Source organism: Myotis davidii, unplaced genomic scaffold (assembly GCF_000327345.1).
Source record: "Myotis davidii unplaced genomic scaffold, ASM32734v1 scaffold580, whole genome shotgun sequence".
Classification (NCBI taxonomy): Eukaryota; Metazoa; Chordata; class Mammalia; order Chiroptera; family Vespertilionidae; genus Myotis; species Myotis davidii.
The window spans coordinates 2,078,397-2,104,619 of NW_006293313.1; the positions used below are offsets into that span (position 1 = coordinate 2,078,397).

At 42.2% G+C, this 26,223-nt stretch overlaps 2 protein-coding genes and 1 long non-coding RNA gene across 4 annotated transcripts in view; 2 read left to right on the top strand and 1 right to left on the bottom strand.

The window, feature by feature from the left end:
* The first annotated feature begins 6 nt into the window (after positions 1-6).
* On the top strand, positions 7-8,327 carry PRDX6 (peroxiredoxin 6). Of its 2 annotated transcripts, none has more exons than XM_015566056.1 (5): positions 7-133; positions 4,683-4,863; positions 5,829-5,975; positions 7,003-7,149; positions 8,056-8,327. In XM_015566056.1, exons 1-5 carry the CDS (start codon positions 39-41, stop codon positions 8,182-8,184), a joined length of 699 nt encoding a protein of 232 aa, XP_015421542.1. In that variant the 5' UTR covers positions 7-38; the 3' UTR covers positions 8,185-8,327. The 2 variants fall into 2 exon arrangements, with proteins under 2 accessions (XP_015421542.1, XP_015421543.1); XM_015566057.1 differs by having other exon boundaries at positions 4,707-4,863.
* Positions 8,328-8,909: 582 nt separating this feature from the next.
* Positions 8,910-14,259, top strand: LOC107183629. The gene is made up of 2 exons (XR_001514410.1): positions 8,910-11,791; positions 14,140-14,259. It is a non-coding gene; the product is annotated as an uncharacterized LOC107183629 (long non-coding RNA).
* A 1,174-nt stretch (positions 14,260-15,433) lies between these two features.
* Positions 15,434-26,223, bottom strand: part of SLC9C2 (solute carrier family 9, member C2 (putative)) — a 46,594-nt gene continuing 35,804 nt past the window's right edge. Inside the window, exons 20-26 of the mRNA XM_015566070.1 lie at positions 25,879-26,027; positions 24,816-24,941; positions 22,183-22,281; positions 20,424-20,591; positions 19,279-19,410; positions 17,451-17,636; positions 15,434-16,076 (exon numbers count right to left, since the gene is read on the bottom strand). Of these exons, the coding sequence (XP_015421556.1) occupies positions 15,942-16,076; positions 17,451-17,636; positions 19,279-19,410; positions 20,424-20,591; positions 22,183-22,281; positions 24,816-24,941; positions 25,879-26,027 (995 nt within the window). The 3' untranslated portion in view covers positions 15,434-15,941. The remainder of the gene's footprint in view (positions 16,077-17,450; positions 17,637-19,278; positions 19,411-20,423; positions 20,592-22,182; positions 22,282-24,815; positions 24,942-25,878; positions 26,028-26,223) is intronic.

Sequence of the window (26,223 nt, forward strand, 5' to 3'; positions counted from 1 at the left end):
GTGGCTGTGCTGCGCCTTCCTCCGTCACCGCTGCCGCCATGCCCGGAGGTCTCCTTCTCGGGGACGAGGCTCCCAATTTCGAGGCCAATACGACCGTCGGCCGCATCCGTTTCCACGACTTTCTGGGAGACTCGTAAGTGGCCACCCCGTCGCCCTGCCCTGGCCTCGGGCTGCGCTCCCATCTGAAGGTGTCTCCCCTGCGTCTTCTCCCTTCGTCCTCCGGCCTCTCGGTGCCTGCCCGCCGCCACCTCCCCGCACCGGTCCTGCACGTGCCTCTCACTGTGCGTCCCCTGCCCCGCGGCGGCCACTGGGTTCCCTCCCGTGTCCCGCCTCAGCATGGCCAGCCTGGCTCCAGGCGGGGAAGGGGGAGGGGAAAGAAATTGGGTTTCCGCAGGTCCCGGGACCCGGAGCGCGGTGCGGAGCAGGGTTTGTTGCTGTTTAACTCGGTTTGTAAATTGTGCAAGTGGCACGTCCAGCCAGGCCCGGTGGGGACTGAAACGGGCGGCCTCGGCGGTCACCTCCCGGGACTACTGCCTGGTCTCGGCCGCCTCCCTCCCTCTGTTCTGGAACTTGCTCCGGGGGAAGGTGGGTGTGAGTCCGGGGACTGCTGCTGGCAGAAGGGCTCTGCCTGCTGCCTGGGATTGGCAGGCTTCTCGGCGCAAAATGTAAAGTTTAAAGCCACCAGCTGCCGGATAAGTGGCCGGAAGACTTTTTGGCCACAGCCTCCTTCAGTGGCCAGGATAAGATTTGATAAGAACTTTGGGAGGAACCAAGAACACTCTGTGCATAGGTGTGTCCTTCATTCCAGAGCTTGCAACACTGTGAGGGAAGGGCTTTCTGAGGCTGTCCAGTTGCAGCGACCTCTTCTTGCCAGGACACATGTACCTCTGCTCGCTGTGACCCTTTGTTTCCCAGTGGTGTGCCCCTCCCCCTCGCCTTGCTTCCAGCAGCACATGGCCTGGCTAGAGCGATGCAAATTGGTGACCTGTTAGCTGGCAATCATACCATCATGACTAGGAGTAAATTGCTGTCACCTTGGTTTTATAGCTCCTGGATCTGCAGACGTTAAGTTGCTCAGTTTCAATCAGAAACTTCCCCAGACATGTCTAGTTACATGATGGTTCTGGAGTTCAGGAGCCCTGTGGTCTTCTGAGGCTTAACAATTCCTCTCTGGGTTTGAATCCTTTTATATGTGGTATCCAGGTATGTATATAGAGAGAGAAGGAAGTTTTTGAGATTAACCAATGATTGGACAGGGCTGTTCAGAGAACCTGGGAGAGACTCTATACCTTAGGCCCGTGGTCAGCAAACTGCGGCTCGCGATCCACATGCGGCTCTTTGGCCCCTTGAGTGTGGCTCTTCCCTAAGCCTTAGGAGTACCCTAATTAAGTTAATAACAATGTACCTACCTATATAGTTTAAGTTTAAAAAATTTGGCTCTCAAAAGAAATTTCAGTCGTTGTACTGTTGATATTTGGCTCTGTTGGCTAATGAGTTTGCCAACCACTGCTAGGGCTACCCAACCCCTTACAACTCTAAGCCCATTTTCAGCCTCTCATCAAGGGAACAGTTTGTGAAAGAGAGGGCTCAACTAGAAAATGATGAGAAATGGAACATTCGGACCCTGAAGGCAGGAAAAGGCTTCAGAAACACAGACCAAGGCCAGTCTATACTCAGAATCTAGGTATTAGCATTTCTCCAAAACCCCATGGTATTTTTCAGAGTATGTTCCTTCCCATTCCACTCTCAGTCCTCACCCCCACACAGCATAGGAATCTTACCAGAACTCTTAGGCTGTATGAATTAAAGATAAATATTAACATAAAGCATAATTACTATAGCAATAAATATAAATGCTGTCACTACCTCAGCTAACTCCACTTTCTTGGGTTTTGTTGTTGTTGTCATCACCATAGTTTATTGGCCTCTAGATCTCTCTTGATTTGATTAAAAATGGTACCATCTCTGGGAACCACCAGTGGAAAGATGAGAAAAATACCCACATCTATAAAAGGCTATATAAACCCTGGCCAGTATGGCTCAGGTGGTTGAGCATCATCCGGTGCACTGAAAGTTGCTGGTTCGATTCCCAGTCATGGTACATACCTGGGTTGCAGGTTCGAAGTTGGGGTGCCACAGGTCAGGGTGCATTCTAAAGCAGCCGTGGGCAAACAACGGCCCGCGGGCTGGATCCGGCCTGTTTGAAATGCATAAAACTAAAAAAAAAAAAAAAAAGACCATACCCTTTTATGTAATGTTGTTTACTTTGAATTTATATTAGTTCACACAAACACTCCATCCATGCTTTTGTTCCGGCCCTCCCGTCCAGTTTAAGAACCCATTGTGGCCCTCGAGTCAAAAAGTTTGCCCACCCCTGTTCTAAAGGCAGCTGATCAGTATTTCTCTCACATTGATGTTTCTCTCTCTCCATCTTCCTCTCTCTCTAAAATCAGTAAAAGTATGTATTTTTTTAAAAGGCTGTACAAGTCGGCCCCACCCCCAAATGACATTTGAGCTCTTTAAGTCATTATAGTAATGGATTTTTGCCTAATATAATATTTTCCAAACTCCATTCTGTATTCAGACTGTCAATATTTGTTTCGGGTGTTGTTTTTTTTTGGGGGGGGGGGATTAAAATAACCATAAAATTTCACAGGCATCTACTCCATCCCTCTCCACTCCCCCAGATAATGAGATACAACTAAGAGGTTTGGGGACTGTGTTTGGTGAGTTTATTGAGCCTTAATCACTGTTTCTTTACGTATGTGGTGTAAGCAGCTTCACAGCTTTTTCACTAAACAAAAACGTGTGTTTTCCTGAAGTTTTCTGGGGGGTTAGTGAGAAGGGACTGTTCCCTTAAAGGAGGAAACCTATTGTCTTTTGAAAATGAGGAAGGAAGGAAATGGGATCGTGTAATTAACTCTCACCAGCAGCAGTGGGGAGACTCTGAAGGGAAGGCAGGCCACAGTCAGACATGCCAGAGTTTATTCCTATTCCTAGCTGAGTGGTAAACTGGAGTTTGGCTTCTCGGAAAGAGAGAGGGTGTGAAGTGACTCAGAGAAATGGTCTCTTGACTGGAAATGGAAGGAAAACGCCTGAGTTGCCTAATTCATCACCCCGTTAACATTTCTTCTCAAAAGTCTCGTCTGAACCCTAAACAGACAGATCCTTTTCCATAGAATCTAAGGCCTACATTTTACTCAAAGCTACATTATTACAAAAGATATATATACCCCTTGTTGCCCTTTTAAAAAAGTAGACCTACCACACACCTCCACAGTGTTAAAGATATTACCTTCCTTCCCAGTCTTTCCATAGCATCCTCCATCCTTTTTGTAAGAAAGTCTTTTCCTTTCCCGAAGCCTTGGAGTTGAGTGACAGATGTGAGTGGAAGGGGGTATCTTCATTTCTGCTCTGTTTTTGTGCTTCGGGGAACTTGGCAAACTTGGTGAGCTCAGCTTGGCATCTAAGCTAGGTCTAGTCATCTAGGTTAGGGTCCTGCTATAATTTTGTAAGCCCCTGGGAGTGTGGAAAACCGAGTGTTAAATTTCCCTTTTCTGTAGAGAGTAGTTTCCATGGTCACCAAAGAGAAGGAACTGGGACTCCAAAGATTCTTGGTGGCTCAGCTTAAAGCGTGCTTAAAATCTCTACAAGTTTAACTACAGGCAGTGATGCTCTAGATAATAGTATTTACCTAAAAATCTGTAGTTCTAGAATCTCCATTGTAGTTTATCAGGTTTCTACCTACTTGGTCTGAAGCAAGAAGAAAAAGAAACCACAAATGAAGAGATAGGTAAAATTCTCTTTGAGACACCATGGAGGGACCTGGAGAGTATCGTGCTAAGTGAAATAAGCCAGTCAGAGAAAGACAAGTATCATGTGATCTCACTCATATGTGGGATCTAATGAAGAAAATAGGTCCAGAGACATAGAAGCTTGGAACAGACTGTCAATCTCAGAGGGAAGGCAGGGATGGGTGGGAAGAGATTAACCAAAGAACTTGTATGCATATATCATAACCCATAGACACAGACAATAGTGTGGAAGGCCGGAGGGTGGGGGGGCAATTAGAAGGGGTCAATGGGGGGGGGAAGGGAACATATGTAATACTTTCAACAATAAAGTTTTTTTGTTACTTTTGTTTGTTTTTAAAGCTGTGACAGCTAAAAAAAAGAGAGATAGATAAAATTCTGAGAGTGCTGTTTTGTCAAGGTGCAAATATTGGGTGTCCTGTAAAGCTGTCTTATAAAAGGTTTCATAGCCATTCACTTCAAAGAAGCCACATGACAACTTTAATTTTACATATAAATAGAGGATACCAGCCTATTTATTTTAGATTACATAATCTGTTTATTCTTGTAATCAGCTGTCCGCTTGGATTCAGAGACTTTGGGAACACCCGTTATTGGAGCTGAATGTTGGGCTGTGGTTAGGGAAAAAAAATAAAGAAGAGGGCAAGAAGAAAATAAGTTATTTTAATAAGCTACTTGGTTTGAGTAGCACAGGTTTTATTAGTTGAAAAGGAGTCAGGATGGCTCAAAAGAGGCAACACCCTTAAATTAGTCTTTTAAAACATTTGTCATCTTGATTGTAAGCATTCATTTTTTGAAAGAACATCATTTTTTACCTCAGATTTGTGACTTCCCATTCTGCCTGCTGTTGGTGATAACCTTGTCATTCAGTTGTGACCTTTGCCTCCATTGCAGATGGGGTATCCTCTTCTCCCACCCTCGGGACTTCACCCCGGTGTGTACCACAGAGCTTGGCAGAGCTGCAAAGCTGGCACCTGAATTTGCCAAGAGGAACGTTAAGCTGATTGCCCTTTCAATAGACAGTGTTGAAGACCATCTTGCCTGGAGCAAGGTAACGTTTCTGTGGCTGTGCTTTGAGGTTACAAATTGCAGAGTAGAAATAAATGAAGTTTTACTGGAGGGGGTGAAAGAGAGGACGCAAGTACATCCTTGTCCTTTAGTTCAGACTTGAAATGCTTTGTTTTCTATGTAGAGTTCACTCTGGTGATTTAACTTTGACTTGTCCTTGAAGTCTGTGTTCAACTCTCCGTTCTTATATTTCCTTTGAGTTTTGTGTTCTGTTTTGTTTTTGTTTTTTAAATATCTCTCTTCTGGTAGCTTAATGTCTGAGTCAGGGTGTTTTTGAGGCAGGGATCAGATCTATAAAATTATCTTTGCATGTGGCGTTGTTTCCAGATGTGATGGACTTAAGGAATGCATTATTTCTGATGGTTTTTATATTTGGAAACCCAGAGGTACCTTGGATTGGTATCTGATACTATACTATTCGGCTTTTAAAGAGGTTATTGCTGCTTTCTTAACGCAGTAAAAACCAGCTGCATTTTAACAGCCTTGGGCATGAAAAGAGTCTGTGCTTAGCCATGGCGAAGTGGCTCAGTTCATTGGGCGTCATCCCATATATTGAAAGGCTGCGAATTTGATTCCTGGCCAGGGCACATACCTAGATTACAGGTTCAATACCCAGTCAGGGCTTGTGCAGAAAGTAAAGGATTGATGTTTCTCACATCAGAGTTTCTCCCCCCGCCCCCTTTAAAATCAATAAACATATCCTCGGGTGAGGATTTAAAAAGAAGAAAGAAAAGGGCTATGCTTATAACCTAAATATAATACCCTATTGCTCTTCCTATCAATGAATAATTGGGATGGGGAGTGTTCGTTCATTTATTAAAATTGCTTAGAGAAATTACTATGATTATGGTCCTCTTCTCTGTCTTGCAAAAGGATGGCTGTTAACAGATTGAATTCAGAGGATGTGCCTGGTTTAGATTTCTCTTTCCCCTTTGACCTGCATTCTAGGATATCAATGCTTACAACTGTGAGGAGCCCACAGAAAAGTTACCTTTTCCCATCATTGATGACCGGAATCGGGACCTCGCCATCCTGTTGGGCATGCTGGACCCAGCAGAGAAGGACGAGAAGGGCATGCCTGTGACGGCGCGTGTGGTGAGTTATCGAAGTCCATTCTGGAGTCCTCATGACTGCCAGGCTATAATCCATGTAAATGCTTGGAGCACCTAGAGCAGCGGTTCTCAACCTGTGGGTCAAACAACCCTTTCACAGGGGTCGCCTAAGACCACCGGAAAACACATGTATAATTACATATTGTTTTTGTGATTAATCACTATGCTTTAATTATGTTCAATTTGTAACAATGAAATTGGGGGTCACCACAACATGAGGAACTGTATTAAAGGGTCTCGGCATTAGGAAGGTTGAGAACCATTGACCTAGAGGAAATAGGCGAATATATGTTAATGTCTACATATTTCCTCAGGGAAATAACTGTACTGGTAGCAATCTCACTGATTATGTGTAATGCTCATGCTAAATCTTCAGCTAAAATTTTAAACTGGGTAATTCATAGCTTATGGAAACCTACTTCTAGAATTGAGTAATCTTTCCTATATCTCTCCTGACAGCCTCTCTTTAATGGGTTGGGTCATGTCCTCCGTCCTTGGGCAGCTCTGGTTTTGAATTCTGGTTAGTTCTGTCCTGAAAACAAACTTAGTTCCTCATCTGCAAAAAATACAACTACGTGAGGGCCAGTATCCACTCCCATTAGTATTATTTTTATGATAATCACCCCTATTTAACATAGTACCAGCCAGAGCCCTTTCCTGGATTCAGTTTGCATGTCAGTTTTTCTTCAACCAGAACCAAATATTATCTCCTTTTAAGTGCAGAAAAATAACATGAACACTGATGTATACCTGAGGCTAATACAATACTATAGGTCATTGTAATCTGAAAGTTAAAAAAAATATATTTTTATAAAAAGGGAAATGACATGGAGAAGAAAAGTGTCTGGGTTCCTGCCCCACAATGACTTTTGGTGTGCCATTTTAGATATTGGGGAATTTTTTCGTTCGCTTTGTGTTTATACCTTTGAACATTTGTCATGACAGGCAAGCATTCCAAGAGGCTTTCATATCAAACAACTTGTCCTATTTAAGTGTCTGTGTGTTTACAGGTGTTTGTTTTTGGCCCTGATAAGAAACTGAAGCTGTCCCTTCTCTACCCCGCGACCACCGGCAGGAACTTTGACGAGATTCTCAGAGTAGTTATCTCTCTCCAGCTGACAGCAGAAAAGAGGGTTGCCACCCCGGTTGATTGGAAGGTAAAGATGCTGAAGGGCAGGTCCCCAGCGCACCTGAAAGGCCTGTGTGGCTAATGTCCAGTGGCCACCCTCGGGCTCTCTGTTTCCAGCACGCAAGTCCACTGGGAGGATTTTTCCTCATGGCTGAGTTTAAGATTTGCTGTTCAAGGTCTTTAACACTTATATATAAAACACAAACTCCCATGTTGCTTTCTAGCTTTTAGCTTATTTGGGCAGATTAATTGGTCAGAATGATTCCCTTTCATAATAAAAGGATTTTTTTTTAAACTTTAATCCTTCCCTGATGGCAAAATATTTACAATAAAACTTAGATTGGCCACTGAAGTCCTGGCTGTAAAACTTTTTGGTGTCTTACTGTCCTGAAAGTATTTTCTTCTCTTAAGCTTCATTAAACCTCTGTAGAATTCTGACACTTGTTTTCAAGCTTACAATCTCTAGGATTTCTGCAATATGTAAGACATGGATAATATCACAAGAATATTTTAATGTCGCTACATTTTTAAAAATATGCTAACCTGAATACCAGTTTTTGTTTTTCTGATAAGTATATCAGATAAAATGCTGTGTCCATTCCCTGAGCATACATTTATTGAGCCCAGATATAGCCATGAACAATAAAGTTCCAGACCTAGACTCACATTCCAGTGGTAGAGACAGACAATAAACTAGTTTATAGTGTATTAGGTGCTCGGAACAATGGGGAGTGGAGGGGAGAAGGGGAGTACCCAGGTGGGAAGGCTGGCTTTCTGCCTGGCTGTCAGGGGGGCCTAGTGCAGGAAGCTTTACCCGAGGGTGAGCGTGGCCTGTTGGAGGACCATGGTAAGTCAGAGAGCCTGGGGATCTAAAGTTCATTCTCGCCTTCAGGCTTTACCATTGGATTTCACCATTCTCCCTGTCTGTCTGTAGGTTGGAGATAGCGTGATGGTCCTCCCAACAATCCCTGAAGAGGAAGCCAAGAAACTCTTCCCTAAAGGAGTCTTCACCAAAGACCTCCCATCTGGCAAGAAGTACCTGCGCTACACGCCCCAGCCGTAGGTCTCACCCTGCACAGTGAGACAGCGGGTGCTGGCTGCCAATCATGTGTCCTACAGCGATTCCATAGAAACATCCCACTATGATCACAGCCACGGTCTCTAGGTTGCTGTCCTCCTGGCTTATTAAATGAAAATGGCACTAAACACCCCGTGGGATTCTTTGCTTCGTGCCTTCACCAGCATTCTGTTCTGTTCCCATGCCTCAGCCCTCTCTCCTGGCTCTCTGAAATACGGTCTGTATTTGAGACTCACATCATAGCGGATCTCTGCAGGTTTGTGATCAGCAACGTAGGATCCACTGATGGTTGAAAAGCTGCTTTGCTCCAGCCTGGAATGACAATCAGGTTTTTTAGCTGTTCTAATCAAATCCTCTCTTCCATTTCACATTTTGGGGAGCAGCAGAACTTGAGGTTCAGTTTCCTCTGTCAATCTGTAAGTATATAGCCCTAGCAGTTAAAAGTAACCAGATATTCTTCAGTACTCAGTATTTTGATCACAACTAAGGGAAAAGATTTCCGTTCTGTACTTTTACAGGAGAGAACTGAAATGGGATGAGCAGGGGGAGGGATCTTTAAATTTTTTAAAAAAATATTGTATTGATTTTTCACAGAGAGGAAGGGAGAGGGATAGAGAGCCAGAAGCATTGATGAGTGAGAAACACCGATCAGCTGCTTCGTGCACACTCCCTATTGGGGATGTTGCCCGCAACCAAGGTACATGCCCTTGACCGGAATCGAACCTGGGACCCTTGAGTCCGCAGGCTGACACTCTGTCCACTGAGCCAAACCGGTTAGGGCTAAATATTTTGCTAAGAAAAATTTTCTACCATAAGAGGGGGGAAAGGCTCCACTTATCTGCTGGAGGTGTGAGCAGAACAACAGCGCCACCTGCCACTCACAGCAGGTATTTTCGTGTCAGTGCTCCGCCATGATAACACGAAAGGGCTCGCCCTGGGGAGGAAGGGAGGAGAGGATGACTGAAGTTGTTTGTAGAACTGTTCTTGCTGAGGTTGGGGCAGTACTTTCTGAATGTTGCTTTTTGGGGATCTAGCAAATAAACCCGTTGTTAAAACTGGATCAGAGAATTCTGTTGTCACATTTTGAAATACTCGGTTAGACCTGTGTCCTGAGGGCAGAGGTTTCCTCACTGGGATTGGCATTGATGCTTCTCTCCGGAGACAGATATATAAAATTTCTAATGGCCATGGAGGTGCAGCTGGCCTCATGTGACTTCACCACAGCACCTGGCCCACTTTGCTTCTTCGTGGTACCTGCGTGGGTCCTTATGGTCCCTTGAGTTTGTGACCCCTGGTGTAACACACCTAATGCCTTAATGGGATTGCTGAGCTTCAGAATTTGAATCTTGAGGATAATGATGCATATAGGTATGCTTTTCTGGAAAGTACTAGTTACTCTGAACTCACGGTCTCTTGGACGTACGCTGTGCCTCAGTTTGGAAAGAAGTGTCACACACCTGGTACAGTCTCTTGCACGTAGCCCTCTATATTTTTATTGAGTAAAATATGATCCCTGGTGCCATGTGTCAGAGAAGTCATTCGTTTCCTTTAAAAAGTGGGTGACACCAAGAAGGTTGAGAATGAAGGTAAAAATTCCAAGTTTTCACAGTATCCTGGGGAATGCTGGTCTGAAGACGACCTATAATGACTGGCATCCTGTTCTCATCTCTTCTCCAAGGCACAATATATTTTGCCTTCAAAGAGCTAATACTATCTGGTACATCTACTCTACCCGTAATGATGGCATCAGTATAGAAACGCTTTAAAAGCTCAAAGGAAAGGGGCTCGTGCTGTCAGATTTAGTTCTGGCTCTACCACTAAGCAACCATGAAGTCATGAAATGGAACAAGTTTCTTTCCAAGTCAATGTTACATAATAAATATGCATTTCTAGGTAGAAGTGATCCTAAGCATATTTTTAACACCCTTGGGCATGAATAGTAGAGTTCCCCGATAAAGAACTGTTGCCCTCAATTTTCATTGGAAGAACAGAATAAATTGCATTATGCATCCAAAGATTTAATTGAAAGGTAATATATGACCATGGTGGCTATGAGAGAAGCATAAGGAATGTGAAAGTCCATGCGACTTCAAAGAATAAGCACAGACTAATCTTCTAAGTTAGTAAAATGATTAACTTGTGGCTCCTGTGTGGTCTTGCCACAAACCTGATTTCACCTCTAACCTCCACCCTAAGGGTAGGAATTTGCATTGAGAAGCTCAGTAAAGGGTTAAGGAGCCAGAGTGGTTGTGCCTAAATGGCCAGCTCAAGATGCCAATTTGGGTGCAGTGAACTGGTGTTAGTGATTTACTCCATTAAACCGTGCCCCTTTGGGGCAATGCAAATTGAGGCAATATAACTGATTCTAGCTTAGTCATGGTGCATGGACTGGGTAAAAGGTCATTACCACCTTCTTGTCAGTGATTGGTCCAAAAATGGGCATGTGACTCGGTTCTTGGGGAGGAGACAAATACAGGATTACCAGCATTTCTAGAATAATTCTTTCTCACTATTGGAAGCCATTCTTTTTGGTCTTGTATTGAATATGAACAAGAAAACATGGAAACCTGGATTGCTGCTGGGAGAGGGAACCAGCCATGGAATAAGACAAAAAGTCAATAGGGTAAAGAGAAAGAAAAAAATCTGATATCACCGAGTCTCCTGCCCACAAACCATGCTACCTCTTGACTTACATAAGATATTTCTGTAGTGTTTAAGCCTAATGGATGTGCATGGTGAGGTGCCTCCTAAGTGACCTGGAGGGCAGGCATCTGTTTTCTGCTAGTTTATTCCCTGCACTGTAGATCTCAGGCTTCAAAATGCATTAAATCATATGAGGAACATGTTAAAATCCAGGACCCACCACAACACTGATTCTATAGGTGACCAGAAGTTCTTCATTTGTAACAACCCAGGTGACTGATGCCGAGGACAGCAGACACCCACTATCCATTTCCCATTCTTTACTAAAAACAGTAGGTTGTGTTAGGGTTGGCAAGGTGAGGTGCCAGTTAAAGTTCATTTAATAGGTGTGGGCATGTGACCGTGCTTCCCTCAGTGGGGTCCCTTCCTGACTAAAAGGCAAGGCCTCCTACAGAGAAAGCTGCTTGTCTGACTGAAACGCCCACCGGATGCCTGGAGTGACCGATGATTTGCCATCTGAGAAAGTTACTGGCCAAGAATGGAGGAGAAGGCTGCAAGGAGCCTGGATCCATGCTTATTCCTCAAGCCACAGCACCAGCCCTGTTCTGCCTGCTGCCAGGTATCTGGTTACATCAGAAAGATGAAGCCACATAGGTTTCTGTAATGTGCAGCTGCATCCATATCTGCTGACACGAGTGCTCCATAGCCACTCTGAGAAATACTGCCCTACATGCTCGGTGTCCAGAAAGTTCTTCATAAATGGTTATGCTTGACTTTTTCTCTTATGTTTCTTTCTATTATGATTTTCCCTAGAGTCGAGATTCTTGCATTCTTTCAAAGTTTTGTTGAAATGAAAAAGACAATGGAATCTAATAAGTACATCATGAAAATCAACTTTATTTGACTTTTAAAAATAAAATGAAAATAGTATCAAACAGTACAATGCAAGGTAAGATTGTTAACTTCTCAACTTTGCTTTCAGTAACTAAGATTATGGAACATAGATCTCTTTTTCAAGAGTTACTAAATTGGGGAGGGGACAATAACTTTGGAAAATGTTATGGGAGCACTACTTATAGCAGTATCACAAATCAGAGTTTAGATTCTGTGCTTTAGATAGTAATATATTGTACAGTGCTTTTAATAATTTGTAAAACACTGTAACGTGCTCTCAGCTGGAGCAGGGTTCCGTTTGGTGGGCCATGAGTCTTGAGACAATCTTAACCTGAAAAATTTTTGAACCACTCAGGTTCAAAATGCAACTACTTAAAAATGGAGCTTTTGCAACAGCCCATCAATTGCTTATAAAATCAATGCAGCAATAAATTGTTTCAGCAACTTCTAAGTAAACTTCTCATCAGATGACCCTTCCGCACGTGAGCCAGGGTATTGACTCAGTCTGAAACCTCACTTCTCATATCGTGTTGGCACCATTAGTGTCCTTTTCTATAATGAGATCCAGTGTCCACCTACAAAAGAAAGTCAAAAGTAAAATATTAGACTTGTGTGCATTTCAGAAAAAAACTAATCAACTTAAGCACAACCAGAAAGCTTACGAAAAGTTTCCATTTTATTATCTGGAACCTTCCCTCCAAGGACTTGGAGTGATACATTGTCAGTAAGTACATGTACATCTCTATACCATCCAACCTCAGCTTGTAAAGAGATACTACATTAATTCAATTATAGTTGTCGATCTCTCTTTTTTTAAAAAAAAATATATTTTATTGATTTTTTACAGAGAGGAAGGGAGAGAGACAGAGAGCTAGAAACATCGATGAGAGAGAAACATCGATCAGCTGCCTCCTGCACATCTCCCACTGGGGATGTGCCCGCAACCCAGGTACATGTCCCCGACCGGAATCGAACCCGGGACCTTTCAGTCCGCAGGCCGACGCTCTATCCACTGAGCCAAACCGGCCTTGGGCAGTAGTCGATCTCTTAAGGAAAAGAGGAATATCAGAAGCATTGAATTCCAATTAACATGGTGACTGATTATAGGGTACAGGAAACTTTTTCCTAAATCAGAATGAGAATTTTTTAAAATAATGGAGGTGGACCAAAACTGTGACAAATGAGGAACTCAATTACTTGGCTCCCGGTTAGGTTTTCCATTTGTGAAATAGGGTTTCTATAAGAAAGAGGAGAGGATGACGCCAGGCTGACTGCCTAAAAAGAACTACGTTGCTTTGTTTAAAAGGACTATTAACCATAAGTTTTGTCAATGCAACTTTCTGTCCCCAAACAAACACACTGCAAACTACCTGGGTTGTCAGAAATGGCAATGGCAGGACCAGAACTTCTTAGGGTAGCTGTCCGGTTGGGATATGGTGGGCTTGAAGCTGCATTTGTACAGCTCACCGTATTCAAGGGCATGTTTATTTGGCACCATCTTTGACACCATTACTGCCGATTTCTGCATTGGCCGAGTGCCCTATTGTTTTGTCAGAGCAGCCTTCCTTTCCTCTCAACAGTGGGCTCGTGCCCAAATGAGCTTTGTTAGGTGCCTAACAGAGACCCCTTGAGTAATGTGGCTACCCTCCTCCCCACCAGACCGGCCTCTGTCTGTCCTGGCCCAGTGTGAGCAGCCCTCTCCCTCCCCAACTCTAGGCACGACTTCCAGCACATCTTGAACTTTTCTAAATTAGCCCTGATTGCTGAGGAAAGTAGGAAAAGATGCTGGGGCCAAACGTAAGTAACTCTAATAAAATGTTTTGGGGTCTCTTATCTTAAAAATTCATGCAAATTTGTCATCCTATTCCAGAATATGTTTGTTTTCATATAAAAATGTTTTAAATAATCTAACAGTGAAATGAGTTAGCTTTTTCTTTTAAAAGATCACCAAATAAAATTGACACTCTAGGAAGGTACCCATGATCAGCTGTGGCCCCATGTGTCCCCAGCACAGCATCTACACATCCATGGGAAAGGCACACTCCAAAGGAGGAGCATCTATACTTAGATGTTAATGGCACTTCCCGCCCCTAATCCCAGAAACCTCTACTTTTGAACTAAATATCAGGGGAAGGGGGTGGAGGGTGGAAAGTGGGAAAGGTGGCGGGGGGCGGGGGGAGGAACGGGGCAAAATGGCAGCTTCTAAAAATAATCTATAATTTTAATTATTAATTAACTCAGGTGAGCTTGATCCAGTATTTTCCAATTCAGTGAGTTTCCACTAAGAGTCTCTTTTTCACCACCTATATTTTGCTATTTGACTTCAGCTGTGTAGTTTCATATTCACACTAAGAAAAGTCTGACTCAAGTACCAAGTTTATTACCTCATCTTTTCTCTTCCAGGTTTGATCTCTGCTGGTCACTTGAGGACCAGTGTTGACTGAGCCTGTTCAAACACATGCATCAAACAAAAATTAAATCCGGAGTTTAAGAATAAAAGTAGCAGAAGAATATTTTAAAATACCAATTTGCTTTCTCCCTCTAGGTCTCCCTTTCCCTTCCCTTTTAAATGGGCTCTTCCTTCCCGCAGGGAGGTTTGTTAATAGGTTCCCAAAAGTCCAATAGGGGACTGAGAAACTCAAATGACAGCAGGCACGTCACACACGTGATTAAAGTGGGCTGGATAGAAGACAAGAGGGAGCGGTGTGGACAGCACCTGCTTCCCCAGTGGGAGCCAGCTGGTACTCAGCTCTGATGGTTGCCACATACAGAAATGGGGACTGAGTGTTGGCAGATGTTCTGATATTTTCAAGAGAAGCTCAAAATCTGGATTTTTTTTTAATGTGAAATTTCTGGATGTTTGTACTTGGCAACTAATTTTAAAATTGTAAAAGAAAACGTGTGCAGGTCAAATGCAGTGTACCAGCTGCATCAGTCCACGGGCTTAGCATATGTGACTTCTGTCTCAAACTCATTGGGGAATACAGAATGATATATTTGTATCTGGAATCATTCAAGGAAGGAGAGAGGCCTGCAGGCCCCGGAAGGATAGGGACCTATTTCCATGTCATATCTCTAACTCAACAGCTCTCAGGGTGTCCTGAGGCTTGCCATACACCACTGTGTCCCATGAGTAATGTAGAGCAGCTGAGCTAGAGACCAAAGGATGCAGTAATGGTCATCTCAGTGTTAGCCAGCTTGGGCAGGAGCAGAGGGAGCTCCCAAAATCAGATGCTGCATATAACCCCAGAACAGGGCATGGAAGGTGAGCCCTAAGAATGTCTGAGTTGAACTTGCTTCTAGGGGAGAAGTGAAATTATATGTTGAATGTCTGTCTCTCCTCCCCACAGGGGTAGACACCTTGTTTGGCTCACTCACCGACTAGTGCCTGGCACAGTGACCAGCACACACTGGGGTTGCATTTTATAAGAATTTTGCAAATGAGAAATAATGAGATATAAACTAATAGAATGTCACTTTCAGCACACAATTTAAGTCATATATACCGCCCACCCCCCAATTAACAATTCATTAACAATTGCATCATGTCTAAGTTAGCAGGGTCACACGAATTGTGAACACTGGAAATGGTGCTAAGTAGAGGAGTAAATTCAGGAGGACTCTTCAAGCTGGGGCAGCTGGGACAATGATTATGGGGCTTTGTAAGGGGGTGGGGAATGCTGAGCATTGAATGAAATATCTTGAATGTATTTTCTCTAGAGCAAGGCCTTCCTAGCTAGTCTTTTACTGCTTAGTACCGGGATACATAAAATTGGGTACTAATACCCATTCAGTGACTGTTGTTACTTAGTGACTATCAAAGTACACCTCAAAGCAAGTTATCTGAGTTGTGGCAGTGACCATGGTTTGTAATTCTCAATGGAGATGGATAAGGTCCCAAATTCCCTTAGGTTGTTGGGAGCAAACCAGCTCCCCACACCAGGGGCCACTGAAACCTTCCCCATGCCCATTCTTCCCCAGAGGTGTTGTGTGGCTCCAGCTTCCCAGGGCAGAGTGAAACATAAAAGCTGCTCCCCGCACCTAGCAAGGGTTTGAAGGGAAGGTCATAGAGCAGAGGAGCCACCTGATTTCAGCGTCTAGAAGTCTGATGTGTGCCCTCCCAGAAGCAATGTGGCTGTAAGGGGGGGCCCAAGAATGGGGGTTGATGATAAACCCACACAATACCCTCAACTCATTTACATTTATCAAAATTCCTTCCCAATGCTTTTCCAACCACTAAAGGGATACCCTTTACCTGTGATCTTGGAATCACTGGAAACTTTGACAGGCTCAGTTGCTTGGATAATCAGTAGCTTGCTTAAATCTGAAGTTCCCTGAACCTAAAGGAGAAAAGTCCAAATTAGTCAAAAGTGCATTCTTTGATCTCTAACCAGGCTGCTTCCTAAACTTCCCAAAGAATATTAGAAATAAGCCAAAACCTAGAACTGGGCCTTCAACCTAAACTCTCATTTCAAATCCTCTTTAACATTGCTTCAAAAAGCCTTGTACCAGCAAATTATTTTTTGCATATTTATAGACATCAGGAATTTTCTGCACATTACTTGTAACTGGACTGGAAATTCTCAGTTTAAAACAGAAAACCCATAATCCACTGAGTTACTTTTACTCCTTTGAAATACAGGGCTCAGGACCCAGCCTTCCCACATGGCAGGATGGTCTTCTTAGAGTTTTTGCCCATAAAATCTGCCCTCTCGGAATGCAAGTAGTGGAAAAGTAACAATAACTATCATTTCTAGGGAGAACCAAGATGGCGGTGTAGGCAAATGCCTGTACTCGCGGCATCCCACAACCACATCAAAATTACAACTAAAATACAGAACTACCATCATCCAGAACCGCCGGAAAGCTGGCTGAATGGAAGGCCTACAACTAGAGAAGTAAAGAAGAAAGCGCACTGAGACTGGTAGGAGGTGCGGAGGTGCGGAGCGGCAGGTCCAGCACCCACGTGCCGCTTTTTTAATTGGGAGGGAGATTGCCTCTGCAGAGGCCGCCCATGAGGAGCAAGAGGTCCCAGCTCCACACCAGATGTCCAGCTCAGGGTCCCAGAGCTGGGGAAAGAAGTCCCTATGGGCTGTAAAATCCAGTGGGGATTGGGGCTCAGTGACACAGAGGCTGCTGGAGACGCAGCTGCTCCTCTTAAAAGGCCGGCACCACGAACTTAACTTACAAGCTCCCACTTCTCTGAGCTCCAGTGCTGGGTGAGGCTCTGGGGGACCCAGACACATACTAGGAGAAACCGGACTGTCTGGCATTGGGGCAGGAACTCGGGGCGGCTTTCTTCCAGATGGAGGTGCCTGCAGGGGTCATTGTTCCTGTGCTGGGACCTCCCTAGTTGCAGGGATGACTGTCAGCCATTTCTGTTTGCTCAGCCCTGGTGATTGATTCCCTGAGACCTCGCTCCACCCTGTTCCTTTCTCTGGGGAGGTACAGCCCCACACCAAGGCAGACAGCATGGTGAGCAGAGAGCAGGCTGATCCCAGCTCTTACCTGCCCCTCAATCACAGCCTTGTGTAGGGCACAAACTGCATGCAGTACACAGAAGTCCTGGGTATGTTTTGACCATTTTGTTAAGGGCAGGTGAGACCTGCAAAATCTTTCCAGGTTAAATTTATTTTTAAGGTGGTCAGTTGAGTATTAAAGCCACTTATGCAGCACTGTGGAATGCAAATGACTCTAGAAATGATCCTTCTTACCTGCTCACAGGTTTTAGATAAGATGCAAGGTGCAAGGAATGGTGCCTCTGTCTTTGTATCCATCACACTGCCATACACGACAATCACCAACTTCATGGTCGCCCAGTCAATAGTCATCTCGTTACAGTTTGATAAAGTGTCCACGTATGCCACATTGAGTGCCACACACCTCTGGAATGTTATGTCCTACAAAAAAAATTACAATTTTCTATAAGTCATACACAAGGTCATACACAATGACACAAGGTCTCAAAACGAGAAAATTCACCAGCAATACCGTCATAATATGGGACTTTAACACCCCACTGTCATCAATGGATAGATCTTCCACACGAAAAAATCAAAAAGGAGACAGCAATCTTAAACGACACACTAGATCATATGGATTTGATATTTACAGATTATTTCATCCCAAAGCAGCAGAATATACATTCTTCTCAAGTGCACATGGGATATTCTAAAAGGTAGATCACATATTAGGACACAAAAATAAGTCTTAACAAATTCAAGATTGAAATCATACCAAGCATCTTCTCAGATCACAATGGGATGAAACTAAAAATTAACCACAATAAAAAAAAAAAACACCTCAAAAAACATTCAAACACATGGAAGCTAAATAGCATACTATTGAACAATGAATGTGTTACCAATGAGATCAGGAAGAAAGCAAAAATTACCTGGAAACAAATGAAAATGAATACACAACAATGCAAAGTCCATGGTTACAGTGAAAGCAGTCCTGAGAGGGAAGTTCACAAGCCTTCCTCAAAAAAACAAGAAAAATCTCAAACAATCTACCCTATGACTAATTATAGGCCAACAAATTGGACAACCTGGGTAAAATGGAAAATTTCTAGAAACATACAATCTTTCAAAACTGAATCAGGAAGAAACAGAAAACTTGAATAGACCAATAACTAATGAAATTGAAGCAGTAATAAAAAGACTTCCAACAAACAAAAGTCTTAGACCAGATAGCTTCAAATCATAGGCAAATTTTGCCAAACATTCCAAAAGCACATATCCTTAAACTACTCCAAAAAATTCAAGAGGAGGGAAGACTTCTAGGCTCTTTTAACAAGCCATTCAATAAAATCTAGCACTGATTTATGATTAAAACTCTCAGCAAAGTGGGAATAGAGGGATCATACCTCAACATATTAAAGGCCATATATGAAAAACCTCCTGACAAAATCATACTCAACGGGCGAAAACTAAAAGTCTTTCTCTTAAGATCAGGAACAAGACAGGGGATGTCCACTTTCACCACTCTTATTCAACACAGTTCTGGAAGTTCTAGTCACAGTGATCAGACAAATAAAAGGCATCCAAATTGGAAAGAAGAAGTAAAACTCATTATTTGCATATGACATGATACACATAGAAAACATTAAAGATTCCACCAAAAAACTACTAGATCTAATAAATGAATTCTGAAAAGTAACAGGATACAAAATCAGTATCCAGAAATTGATGGCATTTTTATACACCAATAGTGAACTATTAGAAAGAGACTTAAACCCTTAATCACTGAGGCACCAAAAACATAAGAAAATTAACAAATATCTGGACTTTTGCAACCTGAGAACTGTTCAAATTCTGGAATCTAAACTTGTACTCTTGAAACTTATAGAGTCTTATTAATGAATGTCACCCCAGTACATTTAATTAAAATAAATAAGTAAATAAATTCTGGAATCTCCAAAAGAGAGATTCTTCTTTAGAAGATCAGACATAATTGTCCTCTCTGTCTTTGTCACAAAAATATGAAGTGCATTTTGTAAAAAACACAGTCAATCACTTATATTTTACTCTTGTCACTTACCTCATCGACAAGAGCTGATTCAAAATACTGATAGGCGGTGCTGAGAGCAAGCTTTAGCCATATTTTGTATTCCAGGGACGGCCAGAAGACATCAAAGCCCTCATATAGATCCTCCAGGGAGATGAAGCAGGCCTGAAAGGACAAGATGTCATGCAGCAAGCTCAATTTGGAACTAAATTACAAGACCATCAGAAAACAAGATGCCTGTCACTTTCATCTTTATCAAACTCTACCATTTAAAAGCACTGTATTATAGGAGAGGTTGTTTTTTATGTATAAGGCAATACAATTTATAGTCCAATTAAAGCTATGGACTTACTAGTCGGCCAGGAAAATCAATACCAGTCAATAGCTAAGATAAGGATATGGCTCATGAGCCCAGGATCCAGGAACTAAGCCACATAAGTTACCTATTTTTATTGCCACCGTAGATAAAGTGGGCTCATGTAAAGTCTGTTTCCAGAGGCGAAAGGCTTCCCTGCATAAGGAAGACTACACTTCCAGAATTCACGCTACATGAACTTCAGTCAATTCAATTCAGTTTTGTGACTAAATTCATGCCTCCTATCCTCTTCCAGAAATGAAATGGTATGAAACTGATACAGCAACACTCCCTCTATGACACACACCCCTGAGACTGGTCCCTCTCGATTGCATCAGAGTCCCAAAAGCTTGAGAATTCTGTGTAAGCAGAAACTTTGGCTCTCTTCTATTTGAAACACCCGCCACACCCTCAGCTAGTAGAATACCAGGCTACTTATTTGTTGAATAGATAACTTCCTACGTAGCAAGTGAAAAATGAAAGAAAGGGAGATTCAGAACAAGCATTCTTTAAAAACACTGCTTTCGTATGATGGTCTATACATGCCAGGCACTTCACATAGGTGTTTTCCTAATCTTGGTAACACCAGAAGTGAGATCTACTCTCTTTTAATGAACGAGGACACAAAGGCTCACAGAGGTTAAAAATACCGCACTCCAGATGCCACAGCCAGGTATTCAGATGGCAAATGTGCCTTCCCAGTTGCTGGTTGAGGGACTAAATAATATATCAGAATGCCAAGGAAGCGAACATGCTAGCATTCGTCATTTATTGAGGAAGTGTTCATGAATAACCTACAATGTAGACAGAACCAGGGCCTTACCTGTAAAATAGTTTCACAGATGGCAGTATATTCAATTTCACGCTTAAGTAGACAGCTCAACTCTCCAATTATGTCCCCACAAGTACAGTATTCTGTAAATAGGGTTTGGGACTGTCTAGTCAACCTATGGACACTGTCGACTCCAAAGGTAGGAGGTGAACTATGCAGCTGCAAAGGGAAATCCCAAGTTAGAAACCCTTGACCAGACTATAGGGGCTCCCACTCTTTCTTGCATTCATTACAATGGAAGGTAAAGGTGCTTTATGAATCCTCTCAGGTGTAAATTGGGCTTCACAAAAATCATGGTTTCTTTCACATTTAAACTCTCGGAGGCATGGATTATTTCTGATCTTTAGCTTTATAATTTTCTCCTTAAACCTTCCTTATGTAAAATCTCACACAAAGTAGTTATTGCCATCTGCAACTAATGTCACTCCCCCCGAGTCCATTAGATATTCTTATTGTCACAAGCCAGCGCCTCAAGTGAAAAAAACAAAAACAAAAAAACCCACACCTTTTGATTCTATAAATGCATAAATAGGACATCTGAATTAATTCACCTCCGAACCAAGCAGTTCAGTAAAAGCCTGTCTCCCTTTAAGGTGCTTAAGAATAGCTACCAGGAAACAGCAGAAGAAAACGTTTTTAGGGTGAACACAAGATGGTTGAGTTCCCCCCAGGAAAAGAACTGGTAGGCACAAGTCGGGGAAGAAGAAAGGCATCAGACTTTGGGAGACACTGCAAGAATCAACCAGAAGGATTACAGAATTTCCCAGAAAGTTTAGCTGTAAACATCAAAGACAAAGGTTATTTTTCCGGACACAGGAAATAGGAAACAAAGGGTCACTGAAGAAGTTGCTGTGACAACTGTACCCTCTCTGAGAGATCCCCATTCAGACTCCAAAGAGCTTGGACATTTTTCACATTTAATTTTGAATGCAGCTCAAAGGCCCCTTGAGCAGTGAGGAATGTCCCTGCTCTTTACAAACCACGAAAAGAAGATACCATCTGTGGTAGGCAGAATTCTAAAAAGCCAAGTATACTTGGGTCTAGGTACCGCTATGAAGGGATTTTGGAAATGGAGTTAAGATTACTGACCACCTGATCATAGAGATGATTCTGGATTGTCCTGCTGAGCCCAGTATAATCACATCCGCCCTCAAAAGTAGAAAAGGAAGTAGCCGTTCAAAGAGATGTGACTGTCATCTAAGATCTGGGAATTATTGGGGTCAGGAGCTAGGGCTCACCCATGCATTCAGCTAATAGTAATTTGGATTCTAAAGGATTCCTGTCCCCATCACTCTACTGACATCTTTCTTTTTCTTTGGGCACCAAAGCCTCCTACTGGTCAGATTAAAAGTTCTATTTTCTATTCTCGTCCTATTTGACCTCTGAGGGGATGTGGCACTGTGGTCCATTTCCTTAATCCTGACTCTCATTTTCTTTAGGTGAGTAACTCCACCACTCCAAGTACTGGGTTCCTTGGTCGAACATCATGGAAAAGACTGCTTCCTCCCAGGATTGTTGTGAGGAATAAGTAACGGTTATAAAAACAATCTGTAAAATGAGAAGCACCTTTCAGATGTTAGGTATTAGCATCATCTCTCAGCTGTGGTGCTCACACTGGGAGAAATGGTTTCATTTGGTAAAGAGACTATGTTAAAATTTTGAAGCTTTCTTGATTCCTAAATTTCTCCTTATGCTATAATTACATATTGCAAATACATTTTAAATACAAAATAAACAAATAGTCCCTTACAATTGCCATTCCGGAAATAATTAGGTAGATTCCTTGTGGCATTTCACCTTCTTTACAAATAACATCTCCATAGTCAAAATAGGCAAGTTTGGCTCGTTCCTGAAGTAAAAAAGAAAAGAAAAAGTCAACACAAAAGCTTCATAGTCTACTTTTCTCAGTAGAAATATTTTAAAGCAAAAATGTCTTTCAAGTTGCATGAAACCACAAGTTATATTATTTGGTTTGTTAATGAATTGTAATAATGTGCTGACATAACGCATTAACCTTTAGAAAAAAAGGGAGAAGCAAGCAAACCATAGACTTTGTGATTAGTAATCAGCACAGTGACTGATAGAAACACCCAATAAATTCGAGGTTGGGTAGATGTTTACAATAAAGTGTGATTAGAAGACAGAGACAGGACGCCCTGGGAAAATCCAGAAAGGCCACAGGACTGTGTCTTAAGTGTCCAGGGAAGACTACAGAGGAAAGAACAGCTAAGCTGAGACCTGATGGAAGAGTTACACATGGCCAAGAATCGGTGAGCTGAAGACCATTCGGGCAGAGGGTTCAGTAGACGCAGAGAACGGACGCAAACAGAGTATCTGCTTGGGGTGAGCAGAGACTCAGTATGTCTCAGGCAGGGAGCGGTGGTCACCGGGGCTCAGTAATCCATTAGACCTCAGGAGGCACAGTGACAAGGGTTCACAATCGTTTTAGGGACTCAGCAATACTTTCTTTTAAAATCAGAAGGAATGAAAGAACTTTTAAGTAGAAGAGAATGTTTTAACACTAAAACAGTTAGTACTGGTCAGTACTAATAGTCATCTTCATATGAATACAGTCAGAAAGTATAATTTTGGGAACTTTTTTATGGAGGAAGAGACCCACTGAGGCAAAAGAGTGCAGGGCCCATGAAGAGTCATGATGCAGCCTGGGCGAGGCAGGACTGGGAGCTGAGCCAGGATCTGGGAGGCCCGTTAAAGAGTCCGGTTTTTTCCAAAATCAGGGGGAAACCACTGAAGGGTTTGTAACAGGAGAATTATGGTGACAGATTTGCATTTTACAAAGGTGGGTGAGAAACATATTTCCAAGTCATTCATAGTGGTTATCACTAAGTGTGGGATGGAAGAGTGAACAGTCCTCTCTTTTCAATTTACTTCTGGGTTATTTGAAAATAAGCATGAATGACTTAACGATTTTTTTTTTGTAACTTCACCTAAAGCCAATTACCCAGAGTATGGATTATTCAGACCTTGTTTTTCTACCATTGTCTTCTGGCTTACCTTTTTAGAGTATGGGCTTTTAGTAAACCACACCTGTTGGAGGATGAAAGAAGGGAGGAGTGGTGAAAATTAACTATGGGGGCTTTGATGGAGACCAAGATTGAATTTACAGTCTTCATTAAGAGGTGTTTTATGTTTCTTTTCTCTGTGGATTTCAGTCATCCACACAATCCCTGGGCTGTTTCTAATGAGAATAACGCCCCTGTGCTCCCAACTCATTACCATTTTTATCCGGTTGAAATCAGATTTAAGTGGCTATCAAGAGCCAGCATACTAAGGAAAAGGACCACTTAAAGAGAGAGGTATCTGAAAGGGATAGAGAAAGCCCAACAGCTTTGCATAGGATGGAGGGGAGGAAGATTGTGCCCTGCTCATAGATTCACCTCAGTGTCTGTGAATCATTCATTTATGGAGTTTTCTTCTCACCGTTTTCCCCATTGTTCCCCATTCACCATTGGATCGTCAGTTATAATCATACTTGTGAAAATTATTACCTATAAAGAACCAAATTCTAACTTTATCTTAAAATTGGATTTTTGAAAAACTAAACAGTTTCCATAAAAGCAAGGACTTCATTTATTTTGTTCACTGCCATATCCCCAAACATAGAATAGTTTCTGGCACGTAGAATAGCTTCTGATAAATATTAGTTGGAAGAGCCCCAATTCCTAAAGCAACACTCAGTTGACTTTAGACAACACACAAACTCTAGAATATACCACAGTCTCACTATTCCCTATTACACTACACCCAGCTGGTTTTACTTTTTAATTTATTTTTAAAAAATTTGAATTGATTTCAGAGAGGAAGGGAGAAGGAGAGAGAAATAGAAATATCAAGGATGAGAGAGAATCATTGATCAGCTGCCTCCTACATGCCCTGTACTGGGGATGGAGCCTGCAACTTGGATGTATGCCCTAACTGGGAATCAAACCATGACCTCCTGGTTCATAGGTCAACGCTCAACTACTGAGCCATACTGGCTGGGCTAGTTTTACTTTTATATTATCTTCCTGACCTGTATAGTCAATTTAAATTTGAGGACCTTGCTCTAAAAAGTCTTTTCCAGAGTGGTCATCTGGAAGTCCAGACTCTACAACATAAAATAAGATGGGATTGCTAATAATCAGGTAACAGAGAGAGCTCATCCTAAGCAGATAATCCATTGTAAGAAAACAATCATTGCTTTTTAGGCTTAAAATGAAATCTACTCTTCTAGGTTTTGCTAGGCCTCCATTTGACTTATCCTTTATTGGCCATTACAGGAATCTTGCTTTAAATTTTGTAGTTGTTAATCTTATATTAGGGAGTGGGGAAAACTAAAAATAATTATTAAACCTGAGCCAGAACAGAAGACAGAAGCTTTACCTTGAAGAACTCAATGAGAACATCTTTATTTTCCAGCCAAACAATATTATGAAGATATTTGTCAGGAGTAGGGGGCGGGATTGACATTGGAAAGTTATTCAGTGCTTTTATTTTTGAAAGAAGTACCTAAAAACAAGCAATCAAAACAAGGGTGATCAGATCCTATAACAGAAAAGGTACATTTGGTTAAAACTGAGGAAATCTAAACAATTATATCATAACAATTATGTTATGCAAACATAATCTTGATTTTTGATTCAGAGCTTCTCTCACCGTATTTAAATTGTCCTCTAACTTTTTTGTCCCTATTCTCCCCCTCATTATTATTTTCACTGATGTCTTATCTCATATTCAATTTATCATCCTTATAATCCAATTAACACTTACATTCTACCCTGCCTTAATCTTAAATTATCTAAACTTCAAAGTTGATTACTATATGATTTAATGCCATGCTCTCTGCATTATCTTCATGTGTATGATTTGCTTCTCTAAACCCTTCTAGTGGAGGATACCCTGAGAAGACCTCTCTGGCTTCCCCCACCAAGTAAGAGATAACCACTTATCTCCATATTCCCAAGGCATCTACAGGTCTCCCTTATGGAACTCATTGCATTATAGTAGTAATAGTAGTTGTACCTCCGTGTTTCACCCTCCATATTATGTCACTTTGGTTGATTGGATGAACAAGTGACTGAGTGAAAGAATGAGGAAGAGCCCATGGACCTTAGGAGACAGTGTTGTATCCATTAACTATCCCCATCTCTTCAAGAGTCCATAACAGATAGTAAGTATCCCATATATATTTACTTAATTAAATCGAATAGACTTACCTGCCTCCTTATGACCTGGGATTGATAATTATATCTCTTTGGCTGACAATTTGACAATTAGCAGGCATTCAATTAGTAACTGTGGAATGATTGTTTACCCGTTACCTTTCTAAACGAATCGACAGGAAAAAATAAGTCTCTCTCTCCCCATAGGGTTATTATTTATTTATGGGTATCAGGTTGGGGTGTCAGGCTAATGGAATCAAGCAACATAAAAATTGCTTCGTTACCTTATTCATCTCGATGCCCTCGTGCTTATCGATAATGCCTCTGGAGCAAAGGAAGGAGAGGTGTTTCAGAGACTTGGCAATCACGGTCTGGATTGCCTGCCTGGTCTTCAAAGCAATGACCACATCACGATCCTCGTGCTCTATGAGCCCTGATGCGAATAAACCTCTCAGTAAGCAAACCATGCAATAGCCGCAATGACCAATATTTGTGTAATAAATAGTTTGTGATTTCCAAAGTATTTACACAACAGCCTTTTTGTTCCTGTCTCAGACAGGACTGGTGAGGCTGGTAGAACCAGAGTTATTTTCATCTCCATTTTATGGGTGAGAAAACCGAAAAACGGC